Here is a 26,957-nt window from a genome sequence, read left to right on the forward strand (position 1 = left end):
CTATTGATCCACACTGGGGGCAGCTGGTGAGACTCACACCAAAGGCCATCCAGGGCTTAGTGGCAAGAGTCCCCCATTATACAGTACTCTGGACAGGGCTATAGATCAAGCTCTGTTACAGCCCATCTCGAGTCCAGGGAGCCAGCCTGCGACTCTGATACCACTTTCTGAAAGGTTCTCCTACCGTACGCAGCTGGTCAGGTGGGAACGACAGGATGGCTGTTTCACTGAGCCCGTGAGGCTGTTTCCACACACAGGAAATAACACATCCTTGGTTGCATGCTATGGGCAAATCTTGCCTGACAAGCTGGCAGCCCATAGCTGGGTTTCACAGCACTGGCCAACCGCTCTTAGATATGCACATGAGAGTCACTCACCCACCCAGAGTTATAGATCAGAGATCTTCCAAATACGGAGAGGGAACTCCATTAGCTTTCCACATCCTTTACCGTCCCCGGGACACGTGAGAACCGATGCATGTGCAAGGTCGAATTCTCGCCGAGAAAGCAGGCTGGTAACAGATGCATAGAACAAGGGCCCGGTGGAGCAAACCCAGCGTGCATGCTTGGCCAAGCCTTTGTGAACCGTTACTCCCTCCCCCGTCTAAAGAATGAACGCCTCTGGCTTCCCTCCCCCACTTACAAACCAGAACAGGTTTACTCAGTGCGACTCCCTGCATCCCGCAGCGCGCTGGAGGCCTGCATAGATCAGGAAGCACAGAGCGAGCCTTGGGTTCTCAGAGGCCGGCCAGACGGGGCAATTCTGGAGCTGCTGCTGTTACTCTTCCTGCTTTGGGCCTCGGAAGGCCTCTGCATCCCACTAAGCTATCTGCAGAGCTCCCAGTCCCGCGCAGCAGGCAGATCAGCCTCTCCCTCCCAAAAACAGAAGACCCTGGATGCCAGTTGCAGTTTCCCAAGAAGGTTCCCAGTTAAGAGTCCCCACCCTGTGTGGACCGTATCAGGGATCCCAGGCTGGCGACCAATCCAGATCCCTTTGAGCCGGGGCGCACGATGCTGCAGGGCAAAGGAAGCAGAGAGCTACACAGCCACTCTCAGCACACGAGGGCGGACACCCCTGCGTCCTGGCTCTGAGCAAAGGCTGCACGCTGGAGGAGGCCTCAGCCAATGCACGAGGAGAGGGACTGCTCTCAGCTTGACAAAGGGGGCACGAGGGAAGGAAGTCCTCCCCCTCCCCATCAGCAAGCCCTGCCCGGCCCCACCCCATCGCCTCAGTACCAGCCACTCCCGGCATCCAAAGCTAACCCCGCATGTTGCCATGGTCCAGGGCGGGTAGGTTACAGCATGGCCCTGGCGGGCTCTTAGGTCCTGGCTGGAGAGAGCGACGCTGCACTGCAGCATTCGACTTGCAACTAAGTATGGGCAGGGTCTCGAGTTACCTTCCTCATCCCGAACCGCCAGCACCTGCCCGGATCTATCCCCCTCCCAATTCCTGCTCCTTTCCTCCTGCACGTCACCCCACAGGTCTGCCCGAGCTGCCCCTTAGCCATCGCTCTGCCCCCTTCCCTGCCACGCTGTAATCCAGACTTAGTAAGTCACCGGTGACGTTCCTAGTTCTCAGCACATCCTAGCACTGAGCAGCCACAGCACCGCGCTTGATCTGAGGGACTTTATTTCACAACTGGTTACAGGGGTGATTCAGACATTGTAGCATCAATAAGGTACAGGCAGCAAACCACCATCCTTCTACAGGAACAACATGATCGTGTTCACAGATCTGCGTTTAGCATCGCCATGAGGCACATTGCAGAGACTGTACGACGGAAGACCTGGCACAGAGGCTCCGCCAGGGAGAGGGTTATGTGCAAATGGTGAGCAGAAGCTATGTTTGAACAGACAGAAATGCCCGGCTCACCTGGGGCTCAAACAAGGAGAAATCCACAGTCACATTGGTGCCAGGGAGAAGAAGTAACAGCTGCAAACAAGAACATCCCAAAACAAATTCCAGGAAACAGCTGGACAGGTGCCGGGGAGGGTCTGAGACAGGAAGGGATGAGTCTTGGGGCCGGTCAGAAACCCTGCTGGACCATGCTAGATCCATGTCGTGCTGCACATGGACAAGCACTCAGCCTGCCCAGTTAGTGTTTGTCTGTTGTGCCCCAGCCCTGCTCCTGGCCCAGCAATCCCTAGGCTATGTGCAAATTACATTAGCTTTCCTGGCTCATGGTCTGCCCCTCGGGCCTGGTCCACGTAACTCACCAGGGGCTCCAAAGGTGCAGAGTAACATTCTAACGTTAATACGCAGACAGGAGCAAGCTCACCATCCACGGCACGGCACTGCTGGGGCCCTGGCGGTGCTGCCATGTGGTGAACCCTGAGGTCTGAAGCAAAGCAGCTCCCACGGGTGACATCTCTGGCGAGCACTGAGCCTGTTGCATGGCAGGACACAGGCAGGTGCGACCTGGCACGCCTCGCAGGCTGGCTCACAGCGGTCTCCTCCGAGAGGAGCAGGGCAGTAGTGCTTGGGGCCGTGTAGGGTCGCACCCTCCAGGGAGGATTAGTATGGCCTGTAGTTCCAGTAGCTGGAGAAGACAGAGATCTGGAAAACAAGGGATAGCCCGTTAGGCTCTGGGGTTCCCTCGATCCTTGTTAAATCTCAACCTTACGGTAAAGCTGCTGCTTTCTGTTAAAGCGGCGGCTTCCCCCTCACCCCACCTCACCCTGAAGCGGCTCTGGAGCGGAGAGGCCAGGATCCTGCCCCACTGCTTAGCCCAGGAACATACCCCTTCTGAAACAGGACTAGTTCCTCGTCTCCCCCGTTTGCTCCCACAGACCCTGGCTGGGAAACCCGCCCGATGAATTGCACAGCACGCACAATTCACCAGGGGACCTTGGCCACGTGTCTTTATTATTGTTTTCTCCCTGTGCTCCAAGTACCACACACAGCAGCAGCTAAAGGGAGCACCTCCTGTTGGCTCTCTCCCTGGCAGTCAGCCGATGAGCGCACTGCTCATCAGGTTCTCTACAGGTGCAAGCCACCCTGCCGACCTTGCAAACCTACCAGGCTGCTGGATTCTCACAGGCTCGCTCTGCAGCCGCTGCCAGCGCCCTGGCACAGCTCTGTGCTATCGCCCAGCGACTCAGACCTGTAGCGAGCCGCCTGCTGTGTCGCACCTTCCACTTGTCAGCTCCATAGCAACCGTTTTCTTCCCGGAACATCCTGTGCCCTCACTACAAGGAGCACGTTACGTCGTGCCCCAGACCGATTTCTGGGCCGAGCAGAGCCCCGCCAGGGGAGCGCCTCGGTGAATTGGTCCGAAACCCTCTCAGAGCAGGCGAGCGGCCTGGCCACGTGCCTACCTTGTCCTTCAGCTGCTGGCAGAGCTGTAGCGAGACCGTGAAGAAGACCAGGGCGTCGTTTAGCCAGGGGACCACACACTCCACTTTATGGACATGGCTGACTTCGTATCGTTGGCTGCCAAACTCACTGCCAAGAAAGCACACCACAGCTGCTCACGCCCGGGGCTCTGGGCACTCTGATGAATCCAGGGGTTAAACTGGAGCTAAGTGGGGGTCACTGCTGATCTCGCACTAAACGGGAAACCGAGCCAGTAACCAACCTGCTGAGATTAATCTGGTCTTGAAATGAGAGGAGCGGAGCCCAGCTCAAGGGCAGACAATGGGTGCGGGGTGGGATTTTGCTTTCCTACTGGACTGTAAGGGACAGGTGTGTGTAGTGCCTGTGAGAGCAAGGAAGAGTGCTAGTTAGTGCACACGTGCTATACAGCGGGGGGGGGGGGGGATCTTTTTTGGGTTGGGGGCTGCTGATCCACAGAAAAAAGCCGTGGGGAGGATGGAGGAAATGGAGGATGCTGGGGGAGACCCTCCATGAGCTCAGAGGCTAGATCCAGGCAAGCTGGGGCCTGAGGTCCGCCCCTCCCCCGCTCTACAGGTTCTTCTCCTCAGCTCTGAGAAGCACCTTCCCCCACACTTCCGCCTAGATTAAGCAACAGGGACGGCAGACTGAATGGCTGCTCCGGTCGCCAGGCTTCAGCCATTAGCCACTGAACTCCATTTTACCTGGAGTCAAATTCAGTTGAACCCAGACCTCGGAATGGAGAAGTGGACACGTTTAACTCGGTGCACCACTGGCTTCCTAGGTTGGTTTCAGTGACACTGCTGCCGCTACCAGGTGTGGCGAATCAGCATGCGGGGCCATCCCGTCCATAGGCGGTTTGGAACGGCCGCACCCCCATCCAATGGACGGGGCGGTGCCCAATATCGAGATTAGCCCGCGGCACCCAGGGCAGCCTCAGCACTGCAGGACTCAGGGGAGCGGCACGGCACGGCACAGCGCCGGGTAGCACCACGGTGAAGCGGCACAACCCGGGGGGGGGGGAAGATGGACAGTGGAGCAGAGCTGGCTGCTGGGTTGTCCTGCTTTCTGCAGCTCCTCCTGCACACAGCGGTATGACCCCTGCTGCCGTCCGGTGCTAATCCCTTGGGTTGCATCTCTCAGGGGAGGGGGCGGGGTCTGGGGCAGCCCTGTCCATATGAATCACTTAGAACTTGTCCACACTGCCCCCACCTTGCATGAAAGAAGCCACCAGGATTTCTGTCACAAGCACAAGGTTACACCAGACACCTGCCAGACACGCTGATCATTGCGCCGGTGCTCACCCGGCAGGTGCAGCCCACCACTGGCTCACTGGAGCTGTCCCACCTAAGGGCTTGTCTACCCTGACAGCTCTGCAGCTGTAGCACTTAGGTCAGGTCTGCACTTACAAGCTGACGGCGGCACAGCTGTTTCAGTACAGCTGTGCCGTTGTATGAGTCTTATGTAGCCACATTGGGTTCTCCTGTTGACATAAACCCCCTCAATGAGCGGCACTAGCTACGTCGGCGGGACAGCAGCTCTCCTGTGCACATGAGCGCGGACACCGGCAAAACTTTTGTCACTTGGAGGCTGGTTTTCCCACAACCCTGAGCAACAAAAGCCTTGATGATGTGCTAGTGTGGCCATGGCTTTGGTGAAGATGTTACCTACACAGAAAGGAGAGCTCCTCCCATGAGTGTAGGTACACCCCTCCCTGTGAGACAGTCACTAGGTCAACAGGAGAAGCCCTCCATCAATATAGCGCTGTCTACTCTGGGGTTAGGTCAGTATCACAGTGTCTCTTGGGGGTGTGGACCTGAGTGACGTTGTTAAACCAACCTAAGTCTGTAGCACAGACCTGGCCTACCAGATGCTGCCCTTGGCCAAAAGTGCAAAGCTATTCATAAGAAGGGCTACTGCCAAGGACTGGGAGTCAGTCCTCCCTCGTCCGTGTGGGATGCACCTGCTCCTACATGCTATATTACCCTTCAGGAGACAGTACTTACAACATAGCCCCAGGGTTATGCAGAATGGATCCTCCAGCAGGTCTGAAGTTCTACACGAAGGATGCAAGAGAGAAATTAAGTCACTTGAATTCAGATATAAAAGGGGGGGAAAAGGACCAAATGATTTGTCAGGCTATACTGACAAAGTGGAAGCTAACCCTCGTGTTTACTGCTATATACAGTGAGCCAGTGGTTTGATATCAAGAAACATGGGCTGGTGCATGCATATGAGAGAGCGCAATGGCCAAAAGGCAGGGCCAGAGAATCTGTACATTTAGTTCCACCCTGCCCCTTAAGAGGACACAAAGCTTCTGGAGCCCAGTTTGGCCCAGTTTAAATTTTCCTAAACCAGCTCACACTGAAGATCCAGAGAAAGAGTCCCAGAAATATTTTTTTAATTTTCAGAAACAAAATCCATCACCATGCAGGTTTGCATCCCAAACCATGGCACTGCTGAGAGCCAGAGAGTGAAACTCACTAGGAACGGGCAGTAACCAAATGAAATGGGTTAGCCTTATTTTCACTGTCCAAGCTGACAAATGCAAGAAGTGGCCAAGTGAAAACAAAATGAACGCCTGAAAATTCCTTTAGTTTAAATAATCAAAAATGTATTTGCAACACAGAGAAGGATTTTTATTTTAAAAAAATATTGATTAACTTGACTGTGTCTCTAAGACGATAAAGGAATCGACCCAAATATATATATATTGAAAATCAAATATCATGTGGGTAAATTTAGTGATGACTCCCTCTAGGCTTCACTCAAATAGCTCCAGCTCTGCTAAATCATCCTACCCGAAGGTAGGTTTATGCTTCCAAAAGGACCTGGTGTTCTGGCAGTATCCTGACCTAAATCCAGGTACTCAACGCTAAACACGCTCATCCCCTGCTCTGGAGATATCACCACATCACGTGATGAGGTGTTAGCATCCTCCAGGGAACTAAGCTCTCCGATTTCCAGCCCACTTCACCCGACTGGGAAAGGTGAAGAAAGGAGACTACCTTGGTGGAATTGGGCTGCAGTGCGTGGAGCTGATAGACGGTCAAACACAACTTATTCAGGTTGACGTAGAAATTCACAAGGATGTCGGAGGGCAGAGAAGGGGTGAACATTTTCTGTGGGGAAATGCAAAAGATCTCTGTGTGAGTGATATGCCCTGGGTTTCTAAGCCAGGGGGGATCTTGTGGACTCTCTTCTAGAATATAAATGAGAGGCAGAGCGACATTAACAACTTTAGGCAATGGAGAAAAGCAACGTTTTGCAGAGGGCCTGGAACAGGGACGTGGCCATACATGACAGCTACCTCTCTTCTTGCAACACTAGGGGAGTATGTGAGGAGACAGGGGTTAGGCTCCACAGTTTCTCTCTCCTTGGAGTCCATGAGGCTTGCTCTGGAGAAGCCCAATTTACAAGGCCAAGAGCTTCGGGGCCGCTGCTCCCCTCAACAAAGACAGACCCACCACCAATGCTGAGCACAGGATGCACATCTGCTTGCATGTCATGGAAGTTATACAAGAATCAGAAGGGGATTCTCTTTCATGGTGTACAACCAGGGTAAATCAGAATCCAACCGGGAGGGCCCTCACTCGTGAATGAGGAGAGGCAGGGGCAGTACAGGCCAAGATTGATATACGGTTACCGTAAGGCCGCTGGAGGCAATTTCCGGCAGCGTCAAGGTGGCCGGAGTAGTGAGCCGGTTGCGAGCGCGTGTCAGCTGTAACATCACCGCATCCATCAGCTAGGAAAGAACACACAGATTCCCGCTTGTAGGCCCTGATGCAGCTTTGGAGGGTGAGCAGACGAGCCAGGGTAACACGCATGAGTGGTTACAGGGAAAACTGCATCAAGGAGTTGGACTGATTTAAGCTAGGGAGCCAACTCTACATGCATGCATGTACCTCCCCCGGCGAGGCTCAAACAAAGCGAGCAGCTCTCACTCAAGCACCCAGAAAACAAAGCCTGCTTTGGCCCAAGCCTGGGCAGAATCCCACTATTTGGCCACGTTATCCACAGGGAGGCGTGTTCTGTCAACTGCATCTCCCTGCTGATGTTCCCAGCAACGCCACATCAGCCTCACTGGCATCACTCCAAGGCTCTGTCAACGACTCACTGTCCCCAGGAGACGTTTCCGGTCCAGGAAGCGCTGACGTTTCATGTAAGAGTATCTGCTTTTTGACAGGATCTGCCATTGCAAGAGCTTGGAGTTCTGGGATATTCTGCTGCTCTGAATCCTAACAAAGGAGCTTGGTTTAAAGAGAATCATTCATGCCACAGGCCTCTCTCTGCATCCTTATGAGACCAAGCATTACAGTTTGCTCTGCAAACCCTTCTGAACAACAGAGGGTTGTTGCATCTGTGTCACCTTCCTCCCTGGTTCTCTCCTCCCACAACCTACGTGATCCCATTGTGAAACCTCCACGCTAAATCTGCACTCTCCTTCACAACAGGGTTAGAAACAACATGAACCTGCTCAAGCTGGGCAGGGAGAGAGACTGTATCTCTAAGAGAAGAGGAGCGGGAATTCAGGGACCTGACTGGGAAAGAAAATGGCTGTCGTGGAGCGTAGACCGGCTGGGGAAGCTGTACCACTGTCACGCAGCCTTCCGGAGAAAGGACAAGAGTGCTTTCAGAAGCGTCAGCCTGTGTGCCCTGCCACCCCATTTTATCCCCCTTCCAGCTAAGCCCCCTCCAACTCCTGGTAAATAAAATGCCTGCTGTGCCTTGCGTAAGAAACAGCAGAGAACACAGTGTAAAGATTTTCCGTGCTGACAGTCACAGAGGGATCTAAAGACAGTGAAAAATCGTTGGAAGCTTATATCTTAAAGAGAAAAATGCTGCTTATTTGCTCTGATGGGCACAAGCCAGCATTCTGGGAGAGCTGTGTTTGTCTTCTACGGAGCTCAGAATTACTAGACTATTAAGGCACTCTGAACTATGGGTCATCTCTTCCCCTCACCCCAGAGGGAGGAAAAGCTGTGGTGGTCTTATTTGCTGATCTTTTCCTGTTTGCCCAAGAAAAAAACGCAACAGGGTGTTCTCGCTCACATTGGACTGGTGAGAAGTTACAGCCAGCTTCGCCAGTGGCTCAGACACTAGCCTAGGTCCTGGGTTCAAATCCCTGTTCTACCAAAGACTCCTTGTGTGACCAGTCTCTACCGAGCTTTCAGCTCAGTACAAAACCACCCCGAGACAGCACAGCTGCATGGAAAAGAGGGGAGAGACGTGGAACTGAGAGTCTGCCACCCCCCAGCGACCATTCTGCTCACCTTCAGGACCTCTGAGCCCGTTCTGAACTGGTAGTTTACATCTCGGTTCGTGAGCAGGTAAATTGCCTGGTTAACGTGGTTTCTAGCATCCTGGATCTGCAAAGGTACAAATGCCGCTTGGTCAAACCAGCCCCCTTTGAAGTAATGCTACAAAGTAGACTATCCCTGTTGTCTCCTTGGATCGCTCCCTTACCACTGCACAGACACCTGAGGAAATGTGGACAGTCCCATACTACTGAAGGCATTTGCTCCTGGGTACTCAGCACTTGCCATGAAAGCAAGCTGGTACCTCTGCCTGCCAGACCATAACATTACTGGTCTACCAGACAGGGCATTTTAAGAAACAACTGGTTGAAATCTGGGCCGGCCACTTTACATCCTGGACCAAACCATCACTGTTGTTGTGGGGAAGCCATGACGGCTGGCAGGCAGAACTTGTGCGCAGCCCGGCCAGAAACCCAAGTGGCACACTGCTATCTAGCGAGGCACTCCCCTTGTCCAGGACACAGGGCATTCAGAGCGCATTCTGGTTACTCTGCTCATCTCCAGCTGAGTGCAGTGGCTGCTCTGAAGAACCACTGCCTTAGAGCACAAACCAATATGCCACTGAAATACTTTGAGAGAGCAGGAAGCACTGGATTCCTAACTTTAAGGCTCATATTTAACAGGTTCACTGGAATAGAGGGTTATCAACAGCCTAGAGGAGCAGCTGTAACACTGGGACGCAGGGCACACCGCTGGGACCTTCCTGTTGAGCAACCTTTGACAGAACAAACGTGGGTGGCGGGTGAAGGCCCGGCTATGGAAAGCAAGCCCCAGCCCCGCTCCTTCTGCCCAGGACCCCACCCCTTCACCAACCTCCCCACCCAGGAGCCCAGCCCCGCCCAACCCTAGGCCTGTAGCCCAATTCTTCCTGTCCAGCCGCAGGGCTCCCAGTCCCAGCGCTCCCAGGCAGTCGGGGAGTATAAGCAGTTTTGGGAAGGCAATGCCTTCCCTTGCCCATGTTACCAGCCGCCAAGGAGCACAGACCTGAGGCACATCTAGCATGAGCCCCTGTGAGCCAAGCATATGATCAGTTAACAGAGCAATCCTGCCTGAACGGCCCCATAACGAGTGAGGAAAAGCAACCAAAGTAAGGGTTTGCTGGCATGGGGAATAGAGCAGAGGAGCAACTCCGAGCGGGGAGGGGAGGCCCACTAGGCCCCTCAGCACCAGAGACTGGTGTGGGAGCTGGGACAGGTGGCGAGGAAGGCCTTAATAAGGGGGCCGGCACAAGCCACCAGGAGAGGCAGTCGGTGTGAGCAGAAAAGCACCTTCTGAGCGCAGAGCAGGACCCGTGTCGGGAACATTGTCAGACACATTCTAGGTGTCAGTTGCAAATGCAAGAGTGAAACAGGCTTTGGACTTTGTTCATGTCTGAAGCTTCCTTTCTCCCCCAAAATCCTGGCCCAGCCCTCCCGAGTGCTTCCCTAGTGCAGGCCCTGGGCGATTCACAAGAAAAGCCCTTGTATGACTAGCACTTGCTCCCCCGGCGCCCAAGTCCTGTGACTCCGAGGAGGGCATCCATGATGGAGGAAAACGTTCTGTGCAAAACCGTTATGCTGCACAGCACACAGCAGGCAGCTCCAAGACTGCGGGCACTCGGACATGGCATCCCGGGACTCTGCCCTCCAGATCCCACTGCCAGGGACAGGAGACGTGAGAGCAGCTTATGCCACTAGGCTTGGCAGTGACACGCCCCATCACCTTTGTCAATGCAAGGGCTCCACGCATCCCTGCCTCTTCTCCCAGCCTGCTTCCCTTCTCTGTTCCACTTTCCCACCAGCTTCCCAGCCCTTTCCCTGCCCTTCCCGTTCCCCAACAGCTTCTGCCCCGGATCCCTTCCATACAGACTCACAGCCCTTCCTACGTTGGCAGGGCCCACTCCCTCATGGAAGAGGTGGATGCTATTTCACTATGGGAGGCTCGTTCTGATGGAAACAGGCCAACATCCTCCCTATAATCTCGTTAAATACTATGATTTTGCCTCCTTTAGGCTTTCACATTCCTTCTCTAAACAACATTAAGAGATCAAGTCCTTTCCAAAGGAAATAAAGCAGGCGCTGTGCTTAAGAGACGGTGGAAGAATATCAACAGAGCAGCAATACAAGAGAGTCACTATATATAGGCAGCCCTACTGAGTGCATCACAAAGTTCCCTTGTTTGCAAAGCACAAAACAACTCAACACAGCCATTAGCTCCAGCGATCCAAAGCCCAGCTCAACTAGGGCTTGAGTCACCTACCACGGAGCCTAAACGTGGCAATTAGTGAGCGTGTTTGAAGTGCCAGTAAATTAGAGCTCTCAGTCTACAGCAGATTGACATGGTCAACAAAGCACCAAAGTCCAAATATGCTTATAAAAAATCTAAGAAAAATGTACAAGGACCTAGTTAACAGAGAACCCCCGAGTCGGTTTTTAAACTTCAGAGCAATGGTGGAGACTGGGCACTGGAGTTTCACAAGCAGATTGCACAGGGGTAGGTGGGGGAAAGGGGGATGGGTGGGTACTGACATCTGTGCAGTGAGGTGGAGACAGGGGGCAGTTTGTTTGGGGTGTCCTCCTGACTCACTTGCTGCAGTCCTCTCTGGCTGGCTGGGTTGGGGGCGGGGGCAAGCATGGGGAGAGGGGGTGAGCCAGGACATCTGCATGATTACATTTCACATGTGTTAATAGCTTAAGGTAAGAAAGAAAAAGATTCTTTTAACAGAAGTTTTTTGGAGTGTTGCTGAGATCTAAAACTCTGAGTTTAATGATTTTTTAAAAATCCTGTGTTACTAATTAATACATGGCATTAAAGCCAGATCTTTGCTATGTGGTACAGTTCTGGCTCTTAGGCATCAGAAGTAGCAAACACTAGTGTGATGCTAGTTGTTTTGTAGGATGAAACCTTATTTGCATGCTCTTTGAAACATGCATCTGTCTACAAACCCTGAAGTCTGTGTTAATTTGTTCTGGGGCTTCTGAGTTGGTGACACACAAAAGGTGAAAGTTTCAAACCAGGAGAACTTTTCTCTGTTTTTACAGCATAGGTCCTAAACATTCCCCAGAAAAACTGTATAAGCCTTAGTGAATGCCATTTACTCTCCTTTCCAATATCAGTAAATATTGTATTAGTCATGCTCTTCTTGCAAATACCATTTCTAGCCAACTCATAGATTTGTTTAGCATATTAAAGCTGAGCTATGTGTGGATTATATGTATTTTGGTGTGTTTAATAGCTTGAGTTGTTAAAAAGGATGATGATACATGTACTCCAAGGGTAGTGGTTTTTTTTTAAATTTCATATTAAATATCATAAGCATTGCTACTTGTTAAATATCCCTTGTTTTAATAGATTTTCTTCCACATATATGGACTGATAAAATTATATGTATAAAAAATGTTTTCTGTTTGTATTGGTGGTGCACATCCACACATTACCTCAATCCTGATATTGCACATAAGAAATTCAAGCCGCCCAAGGACAGAAGGGAACTCAGAGCCAGCTCAGTCCCAGGTGAACTATTCTCTGTTCAGCCCGTCAGGAGTCAGCAGGCATTCGGAAAGACAACGAGAGCCTTGGTGATCTGAACATCCAACCCAGAGACAGAGAGCTTTTGGCTCACTGATGTCCCAGGAGCAAGTAGCACCCACCCCTTTTTCTTCTAAAGCCCCAATGCCAACCAGTTCACACCTCTGCCTCCCATGACTCCCCAACCCACACAGGAAGGTGGATCCTGGGGTCTGGAGAACCCCAACAAAGATCAGCCCTTACTTTCCTCTTAGAGGAGGCAGGGCTATGCAGGCTGCAGGGAGGGCACATGCTCAACACAGGGGGCAGACTCGTGATAACCATACCTGCTGCAATTTCCACTGCTTGTCTTCGCGGAACGTGAAGTGCAGGAGCTGATTGGTTCTGGGCATTTTCAAATTAATGTCCTTTAGGAGAGAGAGGGGCAGAGATGAGAGGAGCTCCCCCACAAAACTCACAGCAGGTACCCTCGGAGCAGAAAGTGCTGCTAATAACCCCCTCGACACTGATGAGTTGGGATATTTTGAGCAGTCCTGGCTGAGCCAGTTTTTTGCCTCACTCTTATTCGACAGGAGGCAAACACAAGCTGTAAACGACAGGCCTTTACTGGACGGGGCCCAGAGACGAGCCTCCCGGTTCATTTCAGGACTTGTGGAGGAAAGTCTGGTGGTAGAGGTAAAGGGAAACTTAAGCAAGGAGCCCATCAGCTAAGAAGAGTCTGTCATGGCCCTCTGTCTACCTACCATCCGTTTATTATGCTGCAAACATGATATTTCATGTGGGCATCATAAGTACGGCATTGCCGCAGGTGAGCAATTTTGCAAGGCTGAGTTAACCAGATCTAAGAGTATACACTGCTCAGATTCAGACTGGACTGCAGCAAACCAAAGTGCCGCCTCCTTGCTGGGGGAGAACATATCCCAGCAAGACAGCACGCACTATAAGAACAAAAATCCTCCTCCTCCTCAACCCTGCACACTGGTTTCCCCAGATTCAGATTTCAACCCCTGGCATCATGTGTCCCAGCAGCAAGTCAGCTATGCAAGAACTGCTCTGAGCCACACACTGGGATGCATCTTCAGTCAGTTGCCCAGTTGTGTTCAGTTGTCACCAGCGCCTCTGGCGAGATGCAGTCACTGTGGTACCAAGGCACCATCACAGAAAGCAACCAACCAAGCACCTGCAGAGAGGGCAGCTCAAGCTGACTGGGGCTGGACACATCTCACCGCTTGATGACATGTGGAGGAACAAGGTCTGGCAGGGGAAGAAAGGCAAGGAATACACCCCACCCCGATCCACCACTCGCTCAGCCCCTGTGCTAGCATGAAATGCAGGTGTGGATTGGTACTTACAGCCTGGCACAGGGCATCTCCCTGCAGCATCAGCACTCCTTTCACTTGGTCCGCGCTGGAATGACAAACCAGGCCAGACAGTGAGGCAGGCTACTAAGACAGGTACAGAAGCAGCCAACCCCACCCCCAGCTAGAAAGGGAGACCAGCCTCTACCCTTTCCACCCAAAAATACAACACAGCAGAGGGCAACAAGGGCTTTCCCCACTCTCAGATGGGCACATAGGAGCTCTCCAAGGCTGGTCCTCGTGTGTCCTGTGGACAGCTCAGCTGGGGAGATGCATTTTTATCACCTATTCTTAGATCACATCTCCCACCTGCAACTATCATACTGCTTGAGAGCTGCTCTCTTGTGCGAGTGACCTGCTTAAAGCTACAAGGCCCTATCCTCAACTAGTTTCCTCCCTGTATTAACAATCCACACTGTTCACCGTAGAAACATTAAACACTTCTGCTTAAACATCTGAATTTTTACACTAATGGCCCAGAAACAAAAAACAAACTAGATTATAATCTGACATTGTGTCTGCTTGTGCCATAGTGGAAGCTGAAGAGGAGCGGGTAATTGGTCACCTTCTTCAAAGGTCCCACCTTCTCACCAATCTTGCTATGTTTATATGAAACAATGATGGGAGACTAACGTCTCTGGGCTTTAGGGACTCCACTTTATGATCCCAGCTCATTTAAAGTGACACCAAGAGTTCAATGAAACCCCAGCATCTGACAGAGACCTGTCTCTGGAGAGACAAACCTGCTCAGTAGATGGACATGTTAGTTCACAGAAGCAAGCAAGCATCTGGAGGAATGGACAGAGGCAATCTCTGCACACACTATAAATACCCACAGATTTTCCTCTTGAAATACCAGAATCTGTTACTCCACAACTGCTCAGAGAACTTTCTTGGAAGCATGTTTCATGGTCTACTGTGCAACTCCACAGAAGCAGAGCTGGACTGGAAGCTCAGAAACTGTGACTATTTCAGATGCAGTTTAATACTAACTGCACTTGTATAGCACCTCTCATCCAGATCTCTAACTGCTTCGTGAGGTGAGTAGATTTTATTCCTACATTACATTTAGGGACACCAAGACACAGAGGTTAAAAGGGACCTGCCAGACAGAGGTCACAAACAGCAAGACAGCAGTTAAGCCAAGCACAGACATCAGGTCCCTGACTCCAGGTCCCCAGCTATAAGCACTAGTCCGAGACTCCTCTTTATTCACACTTTGAACATGCTGAGAACTGATCCACACCTACCCCTGCAGTGAATCAAAATACAGCCAGGAAAACCACGTGGTGATTCCACTACAGAATCAAACAGGCAATTGGTAAAGCATGACGGGATCCATTTCAAAATTACTTCAGTCTGCCGGGAAGCGTCTAGTTTTACTTAAAACATTCCTGTGGTAATTTTGTTCAGTGGAATTCTTATGGAAAGGAATGAACTTTCCGTTCTGTATATACACATTACTAGGGCTTGCCGAACCGCAGCGAGCCCTGCTCGCCAGCTGCGCTGTCCGGCGATCTGCGCAACCGCAGATTGTTCTGCACATGCACAGATCGCCTGAACCCGGCTCTTCCGGGTTACAATCTACTCGCCACAGGCGAGTAGATTGTATTATTTGTCAAGCCCTGCACATTACCAAAGATGCTAATGCATATAAATAAAGCAAACAATGACAGGTATGTGCATTTTTGCAAGCAAACACAATGTTTGATAAAATGGCAGAAAGCCAATGAGATGGGAAAGTCAAGGGTTCACTCTTTAGAAGTTTATAAAACAATGATTAAAAGAGTACTAGATAACTGCTTTTTATACCCAAATAGCAAAATATCAGGTTTTCCCTAGAGCGACAGTCTCCTTTGTTCAAGGACTGGAAATCTGGATCAGTAGAGGCTTAAATAATGAAATTATTTCTGAATATTTCATTGACCCAACCACTCATCTGTGGTACTGTATTACTCCCACAGCTAAGGTGGGAGTTACAGAGCACAGCTACAGCTGTCTGATAGGGGCTCTTCTCTTAACCTTGAACTGCTGCTTTTCTAAATGCCACTGTGTTCAGATCTCCATGTTATCTAACCAAGCAGATGAAATGGAGGAGGGAAGGAAGATGTAATATACAAATGATTAAAATAAGCTAGGAGAGCAGCAGGTGAGGAGAGACAAATAATGTCAAATTGTCACCAGCATTGTAGGAAAGGAGGCAAAACTGTGTACCAAGAGAGACCAAATTCTGAACTCTACTAGCCAGGCACCTGGGGCACTAGAAGGTGGACATGCTCAACCATGAAAGTCTTCTAGTGTCTCCAGATATTACATGGAAGATAGAAATAATAGGAGAATCTGTGTAAACAAGAGGTGAACTGCTCAATTCTCCATGTCCTTCCCCCTCCTTTGCTATACAAGGAGGATCCCAAGACCAAATGTGCACATGGAGGGAACTGGATTACCGTCCAGCATCCTAGAACTCACTCACACCTCATCACTCACGTTTGGTGAGCAAAACTCATGTGTGTCTGCTGGACACGAGTGGATTTAAATAGACGACAGCACAATCTCTAGTAGCAGCAAACCCCTCTGCAAACACTTACTTGGAAGTGCCCAGAATGAAGTTCTCCTGTTTGACTGGTCCTTCTGTGCCACCGACAGGCAAAGCAAACCTGTGAGAAGCCTCCTGCGCAAGAACAAAGGGGAGCCGATACTGACAGGCCAACAGTACTCTGCAATATCCTAGGCAAACCTCATGGGATTAATTCAATACATTTAAACTAAATTAAATTAGGCTTGATACCTTTGGTGTCTATTGTATTCAACTGCAATTGTGTAGGTGGTATTGTGTGTAACTCTTCTTAGAGAAGAGGGCTGCTAGTGTAATTCCTTTTGAAGTCATCCCTATGGAGAGGTGCACACATATACTAGTTCAAACTGGATTCTCCAGGGACCACCAGACCAAGAAAGAAGTTTTGGATTAACAGGATGGTTTTAAACAGGTTCGGGTCCTTCTTCCCAACCAAATAGACACATAGGACCCCTGGGTCCAAGGAAGGCCCCAATTCTCGGGGGAGGACAGGACTGGGCCCCAGAAGATTGTGTGCACATTCTGAGCTGAAGCGGTGACAAACTTGAAACCACAAGAAAACCCCTTGAGTGGGGTTTTAAAGGACTGCTTCTGCCAGAGTCCATGTTAGTGCTGGGGAGGAGTTCATCTCTGGTTAGTTTATTACCATGCAGGCAGGGTTTAATGTCTTTATTGTCTCAGTGCTTTTACCTTACAGACAATCAGGCCTGCTTAGGAGCTGCTGCATGGTCTCTTGTGGCTGTAGCAATTACAGTCTCTGAAGAGACCCAAGCAGGCCTGTTTAGGCAGACTCTCTTTGGGGGGGAATACAAAGTGAAGACAGGGAACTGTTTGGCCTGGAAATCCCCCGACAATAGAAAGAGAGGCAGGTCTCCAACCGAGAGAGGTAAGTAATGGCTCGGGAGCTGGAAGCCAGAGAGTAGGTGCCCGAGCTGCACCAGAGGGAGGAATACAGGTGCAGTTGCCCTGAAGCAGGACAGACATGAGAAGAGCTAGCAGCCTGTTTCCTACCCTTCCATGAGGCGTTGAACAGTAAGGATTAGACAGCATGGCAGTGCAGATATTAGGAGCTGATTTAACATGAAACAATTGCTTTTGTTAGCCTTAGCTGCACTACTGACAGGAGAGTAAGAGGTGGAGAATGCTTGAAAATCTTTACTATCCATAAGTGTGGTGTATGCAGGTAGGTTCTGTTTGCTCCCTACTAACTGGGAGCACAGAAAGAGCTCTCTTGGAGCAAAAGGAATCAATGTTATGCTAGGTTCCCTATAACCAAGGAGGAGCACACACTGCTACAGGAAATCCTGACCTGCCAACAGCATGGCATCTGCCTGGCCTTCAGATACAAGGTGCACAGAGAAACCACCCCTGCTGTCACTGAAACAACCAGACTAGTTACACAGCACAAAAGCAAGCAGTCTTCATAAACACGGCATGTCTTACTTAGGAAAACATGCTCCTCCTAGCCAGCTGGTGTCTAGTCCCTGCACTCAGATATTGAGGGCCCCCTCCTCCGTATAAAGATGTTAAATTTAGATGAATCAACTAATTGAATAGTTGATGTAATTTGCACCGACTATTTGATCAGTCGATAAGGGCGCCTCTGTCTTTGAAATGTAGCAAGAGCCCTGGCAGCTCTTGCTACATTTCAAAGGCAAAAGTGCCACAGGGAGCCGCCAGCAGAGGACTCCCCCCACCCCAGCTCTTGTACATTTCAAAAGCAGGGTCTATTTGAAAACTATGGGAAGGTGGGAGGCCAGCGGGGCACTGCTTGAGTCCACAGCTCTCACCAGGGGAAACGTAATAAGAACCCTGCTCTTGCTACGTTTCAAAGGTGGAAGTGACGCCAGTTCCCCGCTGCGCCTCTGCCCCTTCTCCCCACGGAGACATGACTGAGTGGGACATGGAGACTGAACTCTCCTCACCAGCTGGATCCGCCAAGTCAGAGCAAAGCCAAACTGGCAGGACAGCAATAGAGACACGTGACCTGCTGCTGCCTGTGCTGTACCTGGTCTGGGGATAAAGCAAAGTCTTTGTTCTCCAGGGCTGTCACCTCTGCACCTTTCATCAGCACTGTGCTCACAAAGTACCAAGTAGAGACCAGAAAAAGCAAATTCCCCAGACATGTCTGGAACCAGCTCGTTACCTTCAGAATATCCTGCAGCTGTCTCAGGACACCATGAACCTCCTCTTGCAAAAGCCATTTAAACTCTTCTTCCTAGAGCCATGGAAAGACAAAACAGGAATTACCTATGAGGGTCTCTGGGGGCTCTCACAGAATGCTTGATCTTAATTTTGTTCAGTGGCACAGCAGCACATACCCCACGGAGAACAAGTTTACTGATACACAAAGGTGGAGCTGTAACAAGAGGACAGGCAGGCAGGTTTTCACTGAATTGTTCAAAGGGGTTATTTTTTCTGCCTCTCCATGCTGCCTATTTCCCCATCCAAAATATCCTGCCTCGACTCCACTGAGCAAATGTTTATTTAGAGCGTTATATGAACAATAAGGGTGGTAGGTGGCCCTGTGCTGCTGGAGGAATCAATTTCAGGTGAAACAAAGCACAGATCCTGCCTCCTTGAAAACTCTGAGGCTCTTCTAGCCTGGTTCTTGTATTTGTCTTCATCCACGTAGTTTACCAAACAGCAGCAGCTTAACTAGGAAAGAACTTGAAATCAAGTCAGCACAGGGGACAAGACTGTTTACACAAAGTCAGTAATAAACAAGCCACATCTGACAGGGCAACACCACAACTGAGTTCAGCCAGTCTGCTATGGAGAAAGCCCGTGAAAACCAGATCCTGATATGAAGCTGCAAACTTAAAGTATATAAACACCCATGGGCAGAAGAACAAAGGCAATGTGTGTGCATGCGTCGGGGGCAGGGTTACTTTCCCCACAGGGAATTAGCGAAGGACAATCCCCATTTTTCAGATGGGAACAGTGGCACAGGGTAAATGGAAGTGTCTTGCCCCAGACACCACAGGCAGTCTGTGGCTGAGAGTCAGGAACTACGCCAGGTTTCTGACTCTCCCAGTCTAGTACAGTGGCCCAACCACTGTACCTGTCCTACCAATGTGACTTTCTCCATGACGATGTACTCAAACAGGAATTCTCTGGAGGAGAGCCAGGACATGTTTGACTTGCTGCAAGCCCCTTCAGTCTAGCAAACTCCCAAACCTGAATCCTCTAAAAGGATCAAACCCCTCTATTTCCTGCTACAACGTAGCTCAAGGTAAGAGATTCATGTTGGTACTTCGTGGTTAGCAGGTATTGTATGAAGTGGAATCTCATCCAGATGTTACGTACTCAATAGGCACATATGGCAGCTTAACAAATGTTATAACCAACATCTTTGTCCTAGCCTTGCCCTCCTTTATTTGATGCCCCCTCACCGCCTCTCTCCATCAGCTATAAAAAAACCACATTACTAACCTTTCACAGCTGTTGCATGTTTCCGTTCCACCCCAGGTGTGTGAGAGCCCTGTGCAGTCACCAAATATTTTCCCCTCGTTGGTTCTGTTGGGGAGGTTCAAGGACCCTATGCTGTTGCACACCATTAGTGCCAGTATAAAATGCTCAGCCAACCTGTGCCTCCTCCTCAGTTCCTTCTTTCTGGAAACTCCAATGTAGAGGGGTTGGTAGGTGGGTCGAGCAATGGACACACAACAGCTTGAAGAACGATAGTTACATAAGATTTGTAAGTGTTTTCGAGTGATTGTACACATGCATTCCACTCTTGGGGACTCCCAAGAAGTTAAATAAGAAGAGGGGTTGACATTCATATACATGCTGACTGCAGCACATCTCAATCAAGTTTGGCATCAGCTCTTGAATCCTGAGAAATAGCGTAACGGGAGGAGGATGTGTGCACTGATGGCTGCTTTACCTTTTGTGCCAAAAATGCTACTGAGAATGCTTGTGATCTTGTGCAAGGAGCAGTCAGATTAGTTGGTAGCAAAACACCTGCCAGATCTTAACAAGTGTGAATACAAGGACAAAACCATCTGTTCAGAGACTGGGAGACCTTTCATCCTGTCTGTTACAGCCACAAACAGCTTGGTGGTCCACCAGAATTGTTTAGTACCCATCTAACATCCATGAGTGAAGACATTCATTCTTATTTGCATGAGGTTTCACATAAAAGACAGGTAGGTAGATTGCCTCACTGGTTTCACAATTTCATAGCACTTTCAGGAGGAAACTGGGGCAAAGATATGAATATACACTACCTCTAAAGACTGAGTACAGAGCTTTGATGTGCAGGCATGGAGTTCAGATGCCCTTTGGGTTTAAGTGATGGCAATTAGGACTACCTTCCAGGAAAAGCCTAATAAGGAGCATGTTTATAAAAGCTCAAACAGTGGTCCAAAAACAATGTCTTGGCAAGACCAGGTTCAGGTCTTAAGGTAGAACATGGGCTACCTTGAGAGTACAATCTTGCTAGGCTGTTGAGGGCTGACGTGTCATTTGAAAAAAACAGACTGGCTAACCTCCGGAGGGTGGAAAGTTAATTTGGCTGCCAAGTGAACCTTGATAAAAAACTGCTAAGCTTTGCTGCTTCGGGTGCAATAAATATCTGAAATGTTTTGGATCAGCACATGGGTGAGACTGGAATGCCCAGAATGAGAACTGCTTCCATTTTGAGAGGCAGCAGCCCAGGTGGAGGGCTCTCTACTATATAGTACAGGTGCAGGCAAGACCCACCCACTCCAGAGACATAGAGCAGCATCACTCAAAACAGCTGGCTGCTCTCTGCGGCTCTCTGCGCTGGGAGGGGAAGGCTTCACATGCTGCCCCCAGACCACAGCAAAATCTCTCAGCTTCTATTGGCCAAAAACTGGCCAATGGTTGCCAAGAAATTGTGCTGGCAGCAGAGGCAAATTCCTAGCCAGAGTCTGCCCCTGGCACCCCACCGTCCTCTCAGACCCTGCACCCCCTCCTACACCTCTTCCCCAGGCCAGAATCCTCCCTTATACCCCAACCCCCTCCTGCACCCAAACTCCCTCCCAGATCCTACACCCTCTCCTGCACCCCAGTCCTTACCCTGAGCTCCCTTCTGCAGCCAACCTCCGTCCCAGACCCGTACCTCCCTCCATAGAAAAGTGCAGCCCATAACCACTTACCAAAATCTTGGAGTACCTCCCACCCATCAAAAATTATTGCCCATCCCTGATCAAGTAGGACCTTTCAAACTCTCTCTGAGCTCCTCCTTCCTGTTCTAAAACATATGTAGCGCATTGTCTGTGAGACCAGACAAGTTTCTGACATGGGGCAGGAAAGCCTGTCAGATATGGTACAGTATCTGAATTATGTTACCAAGGATTGGATTGATTGGAATAGTACCTCTGGCAGGTAGGCCCCCTGGACCCGGAAGAGTTCACTTGTCTGCACTGATCAGGGCCTCAAACATCAACTGAAACTGCCCAATGTTGGACACTACCTGAGCCCTGGACTGGCCCTTAACTTGTCAGTCACCTACATAATGGAATACCTTGCCCTCCTGTCTCCTCAAGAAAGCTGCCACTCTAACCATTTTGTGAACACCACAAAAGGGGGCTGCAGACAGTCCAAAAATAGTGTACTGTGACTAAAAGAGTGACTATAAAACTGAGAAACCTTCTGTGTCCACGGTATACTGGTACGGGAAATTAGGCATTTCTTAAATTGAGGGCACAGTACTAGCCTCAGGGATCCAGAAAATGGATGCCAAGATGACCATGGGGAACTGTGTTCTTTTTGAGGTAGCTGTTGAGTTGACATATGTCTGAGATCTCCCTTGGCCTTCAGGATTAGGAAATATCAGGAGTAGAAAACCTCTCAAATGCTGCAGATCTTCTTCTACTGCTCCACACTTGAAAGAGATTGAACCTCTTAGGACTGTAATTTCTCTGTGAAAGGGATCCTTGAGGAGGGATAAGGTTAAATAAACTGGAGTACGTACCTTACTTCTACAGTGTTCAACATCCAATGGTCCATGGTGATACTGGAACAAGCACTGGGGAATTGGGAAAGGTGAACATAAGAATGGCCACACTGGGTCAGACCAATAGTCCATCTAGCCCAGAGTCCTGTCTTCTGACACTGTTCAAAGCCAGATGCTTCAGAGGGAATGAACAGAACAGGTTCTCATCTAGCTATCCATGTCCTATTGCCTATTCTCATCTTGAGGAGCAAGAGGCAGCCAGCACCAGTTGTGCATGTTCTTCTTCCCTTTCTACATCAGCAGGATCCCACTGAACTGTCTCTGAGTTCGGTATCAGAGTCCAGACTGGGTCAGCAAGATGGTGCCCTAAGTGTCTCTGAGACAATGGAATAGAAGTGCCTAGAATATGCCTTGGAAACTGGAGGGAAACTGATTAGGAGCCCTTTTGAAACCTGAATCCAATGACCTCCTGACCAACACCTGGATGGAACTCCTTGTGCTTGGATCTATGGAAGGGTGTTAATACCTGAAAAGGAGCAGCAAGAATAGTTTCAAGGACGGGAAGAGTAAGACCCAATCTCTAATTCAGAAGAGGGTGAGTCTCTCTAACAGTGCCTGCATAGGTTCTGGAGTCAATGGGGTCAGCTTCTATAGTATTGAAGCAGAGGAGTGCTTCAGTTTAGATTGTATTCTACTCTGATCTCCATGCCTGGCAGCCATCAGTGCCAGAAATCACCCCCTTTTGGCAGGCTTTTCTTATGTCTTTTTCTAGGCACTAAGGATGGTGACTGGTGCTGGGACTCCAGTAAGGTAAGTAGAGCTCCTTTCCCATGCTGAGGCACCTGTCCTGGCTCAGGTGGAGTCTCAGTGCTTCCTCCATGAGCAGGATCTTCCACCTGGCTTCCTGATCCTCCTCTATGCAAGTCCTTGCAGATCTAGAAATGGTCCCAATTGTGAACTTTCCCCAGATGCTTCAAGTAGAGTGAGTGCCAGTAGCTCAGGGGCACAGCCGTGTTGCAGGAGACACAAGGTTTGAAGTGTGGTGACTGAGGCATCCCTTGGTACTGGAGATTGGACATAAATCCCAGTAAAGATTGTAACTAACTAATTTACTAAACTCCACTAAAACTACGTACAATAAACAGAGTTTCCACTGAAAGATCTTACAAATGCAAGGAGAGCAGTTCCAGTAACCGTCAGAGGCAGTAAAAAGGAATTGAGGGGTGCAGGTGCTTTATAGCACCGCAAAGAGTGTGAGGCATCAAAGGGTACCACTAAGGGAAGAATTTCTGGCCACTGTGCTCAGGGCACATGCGTATCTAGTGTGGAATGCATATGTGCAGTCACTTGATGATGAAGAACACCATTTTTAAACATCTAAATTTCTTCCGTTTTCTGGCTACACAGCCTGGCTTGGTCCGCATCCTCGTTGCTCAGTCCAGATCAAACAATGTATTGACTTTCAAGGCATGCTATGTTTTTGCAGATGTTTACAAACAGCTGAGGGATTTGGGATGGTTGGGATTCTTGGCTAGGGTGAGGCATATTTATATTCACACAAGTGTTGGTTAGTTATTTTGTCACTTAACCTGGAACCATATTTTAGCTCTATTTGGAATAAGTACTTTTATGAGCTTGTTAAAAATCAACAGCTCAGAACAGGCACCTTTGTTTAGAAGGCTCAAATCTCAATATGAAGAATTTTGGGTAATTTACTCATCCATCAGAATTTACACCAATTGACACAGACTGACATGTGCAATGTTAAAACTGCTGCTGTGTAAGTGTTTTGCTCATTTTCCGAGGGCACCCTGGACTTTTTTCTGAAACAGTTAAAACCACAACACACACCCCTGCCCAAGGTCATGTTAACTCGGAAAAGCACAGAAATTTTAATAATTAACCAGTTTCTCTTTCCGTGATAGTACATCCCTTTAATAAGGAGAATGCATGGGCAGGAGGGGATGGGAGAAAAATACCAGGATGTACAAAGGCTTTAGTATTTATCTTGTTTTTCAAGTAATTCAGGGTCCTCTACTTATGGGATCCACATAAGTTCTAATCTTCCATGAATTCCTGGATATTGAGATCTTCCAGTATCGAGCTATTATGACTTCATACATGTTACACAAGACCACAAGAAATAAAAAACGACACCACTACACATCCAAAGTTCTCTGGCTTTGATATAACCCATGTGCTAGTTTTTGAGGGTTTCCTGGGACTGCTGCAGAACCTGACTCCCGCCTAATCAAAATTAATGTGAGGATTTATGATTCAGGATTGATAGAAGTGAATTTAAACCAAACAAGCCTGATCAGAGAAGAAGAGATGAGGGACTTGGGATGGCTGGGATTCTTAGAGAGAGCAGGGCATGTTGATATTCCTGCAGGTCTTAACCTGCTAATGTAGGTGCCCTACCACATAGACATAGTAAATCCATTTCCACAAGAGGGATAGGGATAGGGCTTGGGCTTATGTTGGTGTATTTAGGGTGACACAATGTCTGTGCAGACACTGCATTACTTCTATCGGCCACCTCATCAATTTCAGGGATCCATGCTGCAGCTGTGAAATTGCCAAGAAAGCTGGAGAGATAGAGCCTCACTGACCCCCAACTCTTGCTGAGGAATGGGGAGGCAAGAAGCCTGGACAGCTGGCCCCCATTCCTAGAGGGCAGGGGAGAAGCCCAGGGAGCAGCTGAGCTCCTGGAGGTGAGCTATGCAGAACTGAGCCCTGGCTCTCAGCCCTCTAACACCGCCCCTCTTCAGTTGGTGGAAGCCATCTTAGTGAGGAAAAGCACCACCAACAGGAAGAGGTTCAGCAGACATCAGTCACTCCAGTAATTTCTGGGGTGGCTGTAAAATGACCTAACATAGGTCCACTGAAGTTTGCAGTGTAGACATGCCCTTAGCCTGGAGCTGTTTTAACTGCTAATCCACCCACCTATTGATTACAATAGCATCTGAATTAGAACACGGTTTCAGGCATATCTGTTAATTAACTTATTGATAGACAAACCCCTGCCTATATTGATCATAAAAATGTTCCTTTGTACTCATGTTTAGTTTCAGCTATCGAAGGCCAAAGACCTCCTGGGTACCTTAGAAATAGCTAAAAACATCAGTAATAGAATCTGTAAAATCTCCTCCAGACTGTGAATTATAATCCTGACCAGTGTTCCCTGTAAGCCGTGTCCTTGTGTGGCGGCTCAGGAGAGATTCAAATTGCCACCCAACTGATTAGCAGCGCACTCAGGCTAGGTTTTGTTTCTATTGGTGGTGCACACGCCTCTGTGCGTGTGAAAACTTATTCCACAACTGGATTAGAACAGTGATCCTGACCCCAGGACACAGGGAGTAAAATGCTTGCGAGTTATGAACCTGGCTCTGCAAATGCCACCGAGGATGGGCCAGCGAGCACAGACAGTCCACGGCTGAAATAGCGAGAAGGCTGCCCGCCCTCAAGGGCACAGCGGCTCCCAGCTGCGGAGGACACGGGGCAGCGGGCAGTCCCTAGGGTTACTGGCCAGCAGGGCTGCCTGCAGCGGCTTCTCCGACCGGCGTGGCCCCAGGCCCGCCAGAGGACCCCCAGGGCCGAAAGGGGCGGGAAACGCCCCTCGGCTGCCGGCTGGGCGCAGAGCGCAGCGACCCCCCGGCCAGGAGCGACGCCCCCTCGCCGCAGCATCCGGGCTCACGCCGCCGGCGGGGATGGGGGGGGCTGCACGCACACAGGCTGAGTCAGCCGGCAGGCAGGCCCTCCGTTGCTGGGCAACGCCGCCCCCCCCGGCTGGCAGCGCCTCTCTCCGGGCCGGACGGAGGGGGAGAGTGGGACCGAGTCGAACCCGGAGGGGCAGGCCCGAGACAGCGGGCCCCTCCCGCGGGGGTGCCGGACTCACCAGCACCGTCCGCTCCGCCGCGCTCGCCATCGCGGCCGCCATCCCCCGGCGCTCCGCCGCCTCCTCAGCTGAGTCGCGAGACCGCCCGCTCCGCTTCGTGACCGCCCACTCGTTCCTGATTGGTCAGGCGTCGGCACCGCCCGCTTTGGATTGGCTCCTGGCCCTCACCCGGGCCCCGCCCCGCTCTAACCCCTCCCACCTCGGCCCGGCCTCTGCTCTGCCTAGCAACGCGGCCAGGTTGCTGCTGGGACGGGGTGACGCCATAAGGCCCGGCGTGACATCACAGTCTATGTGCAATGTCACAGGCTGCGCAAGCCGGGTTGGGGGCGGGGCCTGAGACTGAATGGCGTCGAAGGAGGGGGCGGGGCCTGAGCCCCTCCCAGCTGAGCCACCAGGCAGCTCGCAATGGGCCTGCCCAAGTCCTTGCTTCAGGCTCCCCAGCCAGGGCAGCTGGGGTGCGTGCGGGGGACAGGAGGCTCTCAACCCTTCCCGGGCGCTGGGCCCCTTTCAGGAGTCAGATTTGTCTGCCCCCCCCCCAGGAGTCCTCTCATTTAAAAACGACTTGCTTGCAAACTCCGACAAAAGGACAGAAGTGCCCCAGCACAGACACGACTACAAGGCCGCTTCCTTCTCTCATTTTTACCATACAATTATAAAATAAGCAAATAGGAATATAAATACTGGCCTTGCATTTCAGTGAACAAGGGACAGTATATAGAGCAGCACAATCATTGTATGCAATGGTAGTTTGTGCCGGCTGTTGTGAAACGAGGCAAATCTCTAGATGAGGAACTACCCTTAGAAGAACTGTGCATACCTCCGGAACTACATGTACCCATGACCATCCCTGTGCCAAGCACTGCCCAGACACACTCCCTGCTCCTGCCCCAATCTACCTCGACATCCCTTCTCACAGGCTCCTCCTATGTATGACCTCTCCAGCCCCTTCCCCAAAGCCCCCTCCACTGACTTACGCAAGCCAAAAGATTACAGGGGGACTGGGTGTGAGGACGCCACCCTGCACTCACTATGGTGGTATAAG

At 50.4% G+C, this 26,957-nt stretch overlaps 1 protein-coding gene across 2 annotated transcripts; it reads right to left on the reverse strand.

The window, feature by feature from the left end:
- Window positions 1–1,611: 1,611 nt before the first annotated feature.
- On the reverse strand, window positions 1,612–26,067 carry ROGDI (rogdi atypical leucine zipper). Of its 2 annotated transcripts, XM_075899239.1 has the most exons (11): window positions 25,916–26,066; window positions 18,238–18,309; window positions 16,105–16,187; window positions 13,511–13,565; window positions 12,485–12,565; window positions 8,607–8,702; window positions 6,980–7,078; window positions 6,342–6,455; window positions 5,340–5,389; window positions 3,318–3,444; window positions 1,612–2,556 (listed from the first exon to the last, which is right to left on the reverse strand). In XM_075899239.1, exons 1-11 carry the CDS (start codon window positions 25,955–25,957, stop codon window positions 2,515–2,517), a joined length of 861 nt encoding a protein of 286 aa, XP_075755354.1. In that variant the 5' UTR covers window positions 25,958–26,066; the 3' UTR covers window positions 1,612–2,514. The 2 variants fall into 2 exon arrangements, with proteins under 2 accessions (XP_075755354.1, XP_075755355.1); XM_075899240.1 differs by lacking the exons at window positions 1,612–2,556; window positions 3,318–3,444 and adding an exon at window positions 3,489–3,697 and having other exon boundaries at window positions 25,916–26,067.
- Window positions 26,068–26,957: the final 890 nt, after the last annotated feature.

Source organism: Pelodiscus sinensis, chromosome 16 (assembly GCF_049634645.1).
Source record: "Pelodiscus sinensis isolate JC-2024 chromosome 16, ASM4963464v1, whole genome shotgun sequence".
NCBI classification, from domain to species: Eukaryota; Metazoa; Chordata; order Testudines; family Trionychidae; genus Pelodiscus; species Pelodiscus sinensis.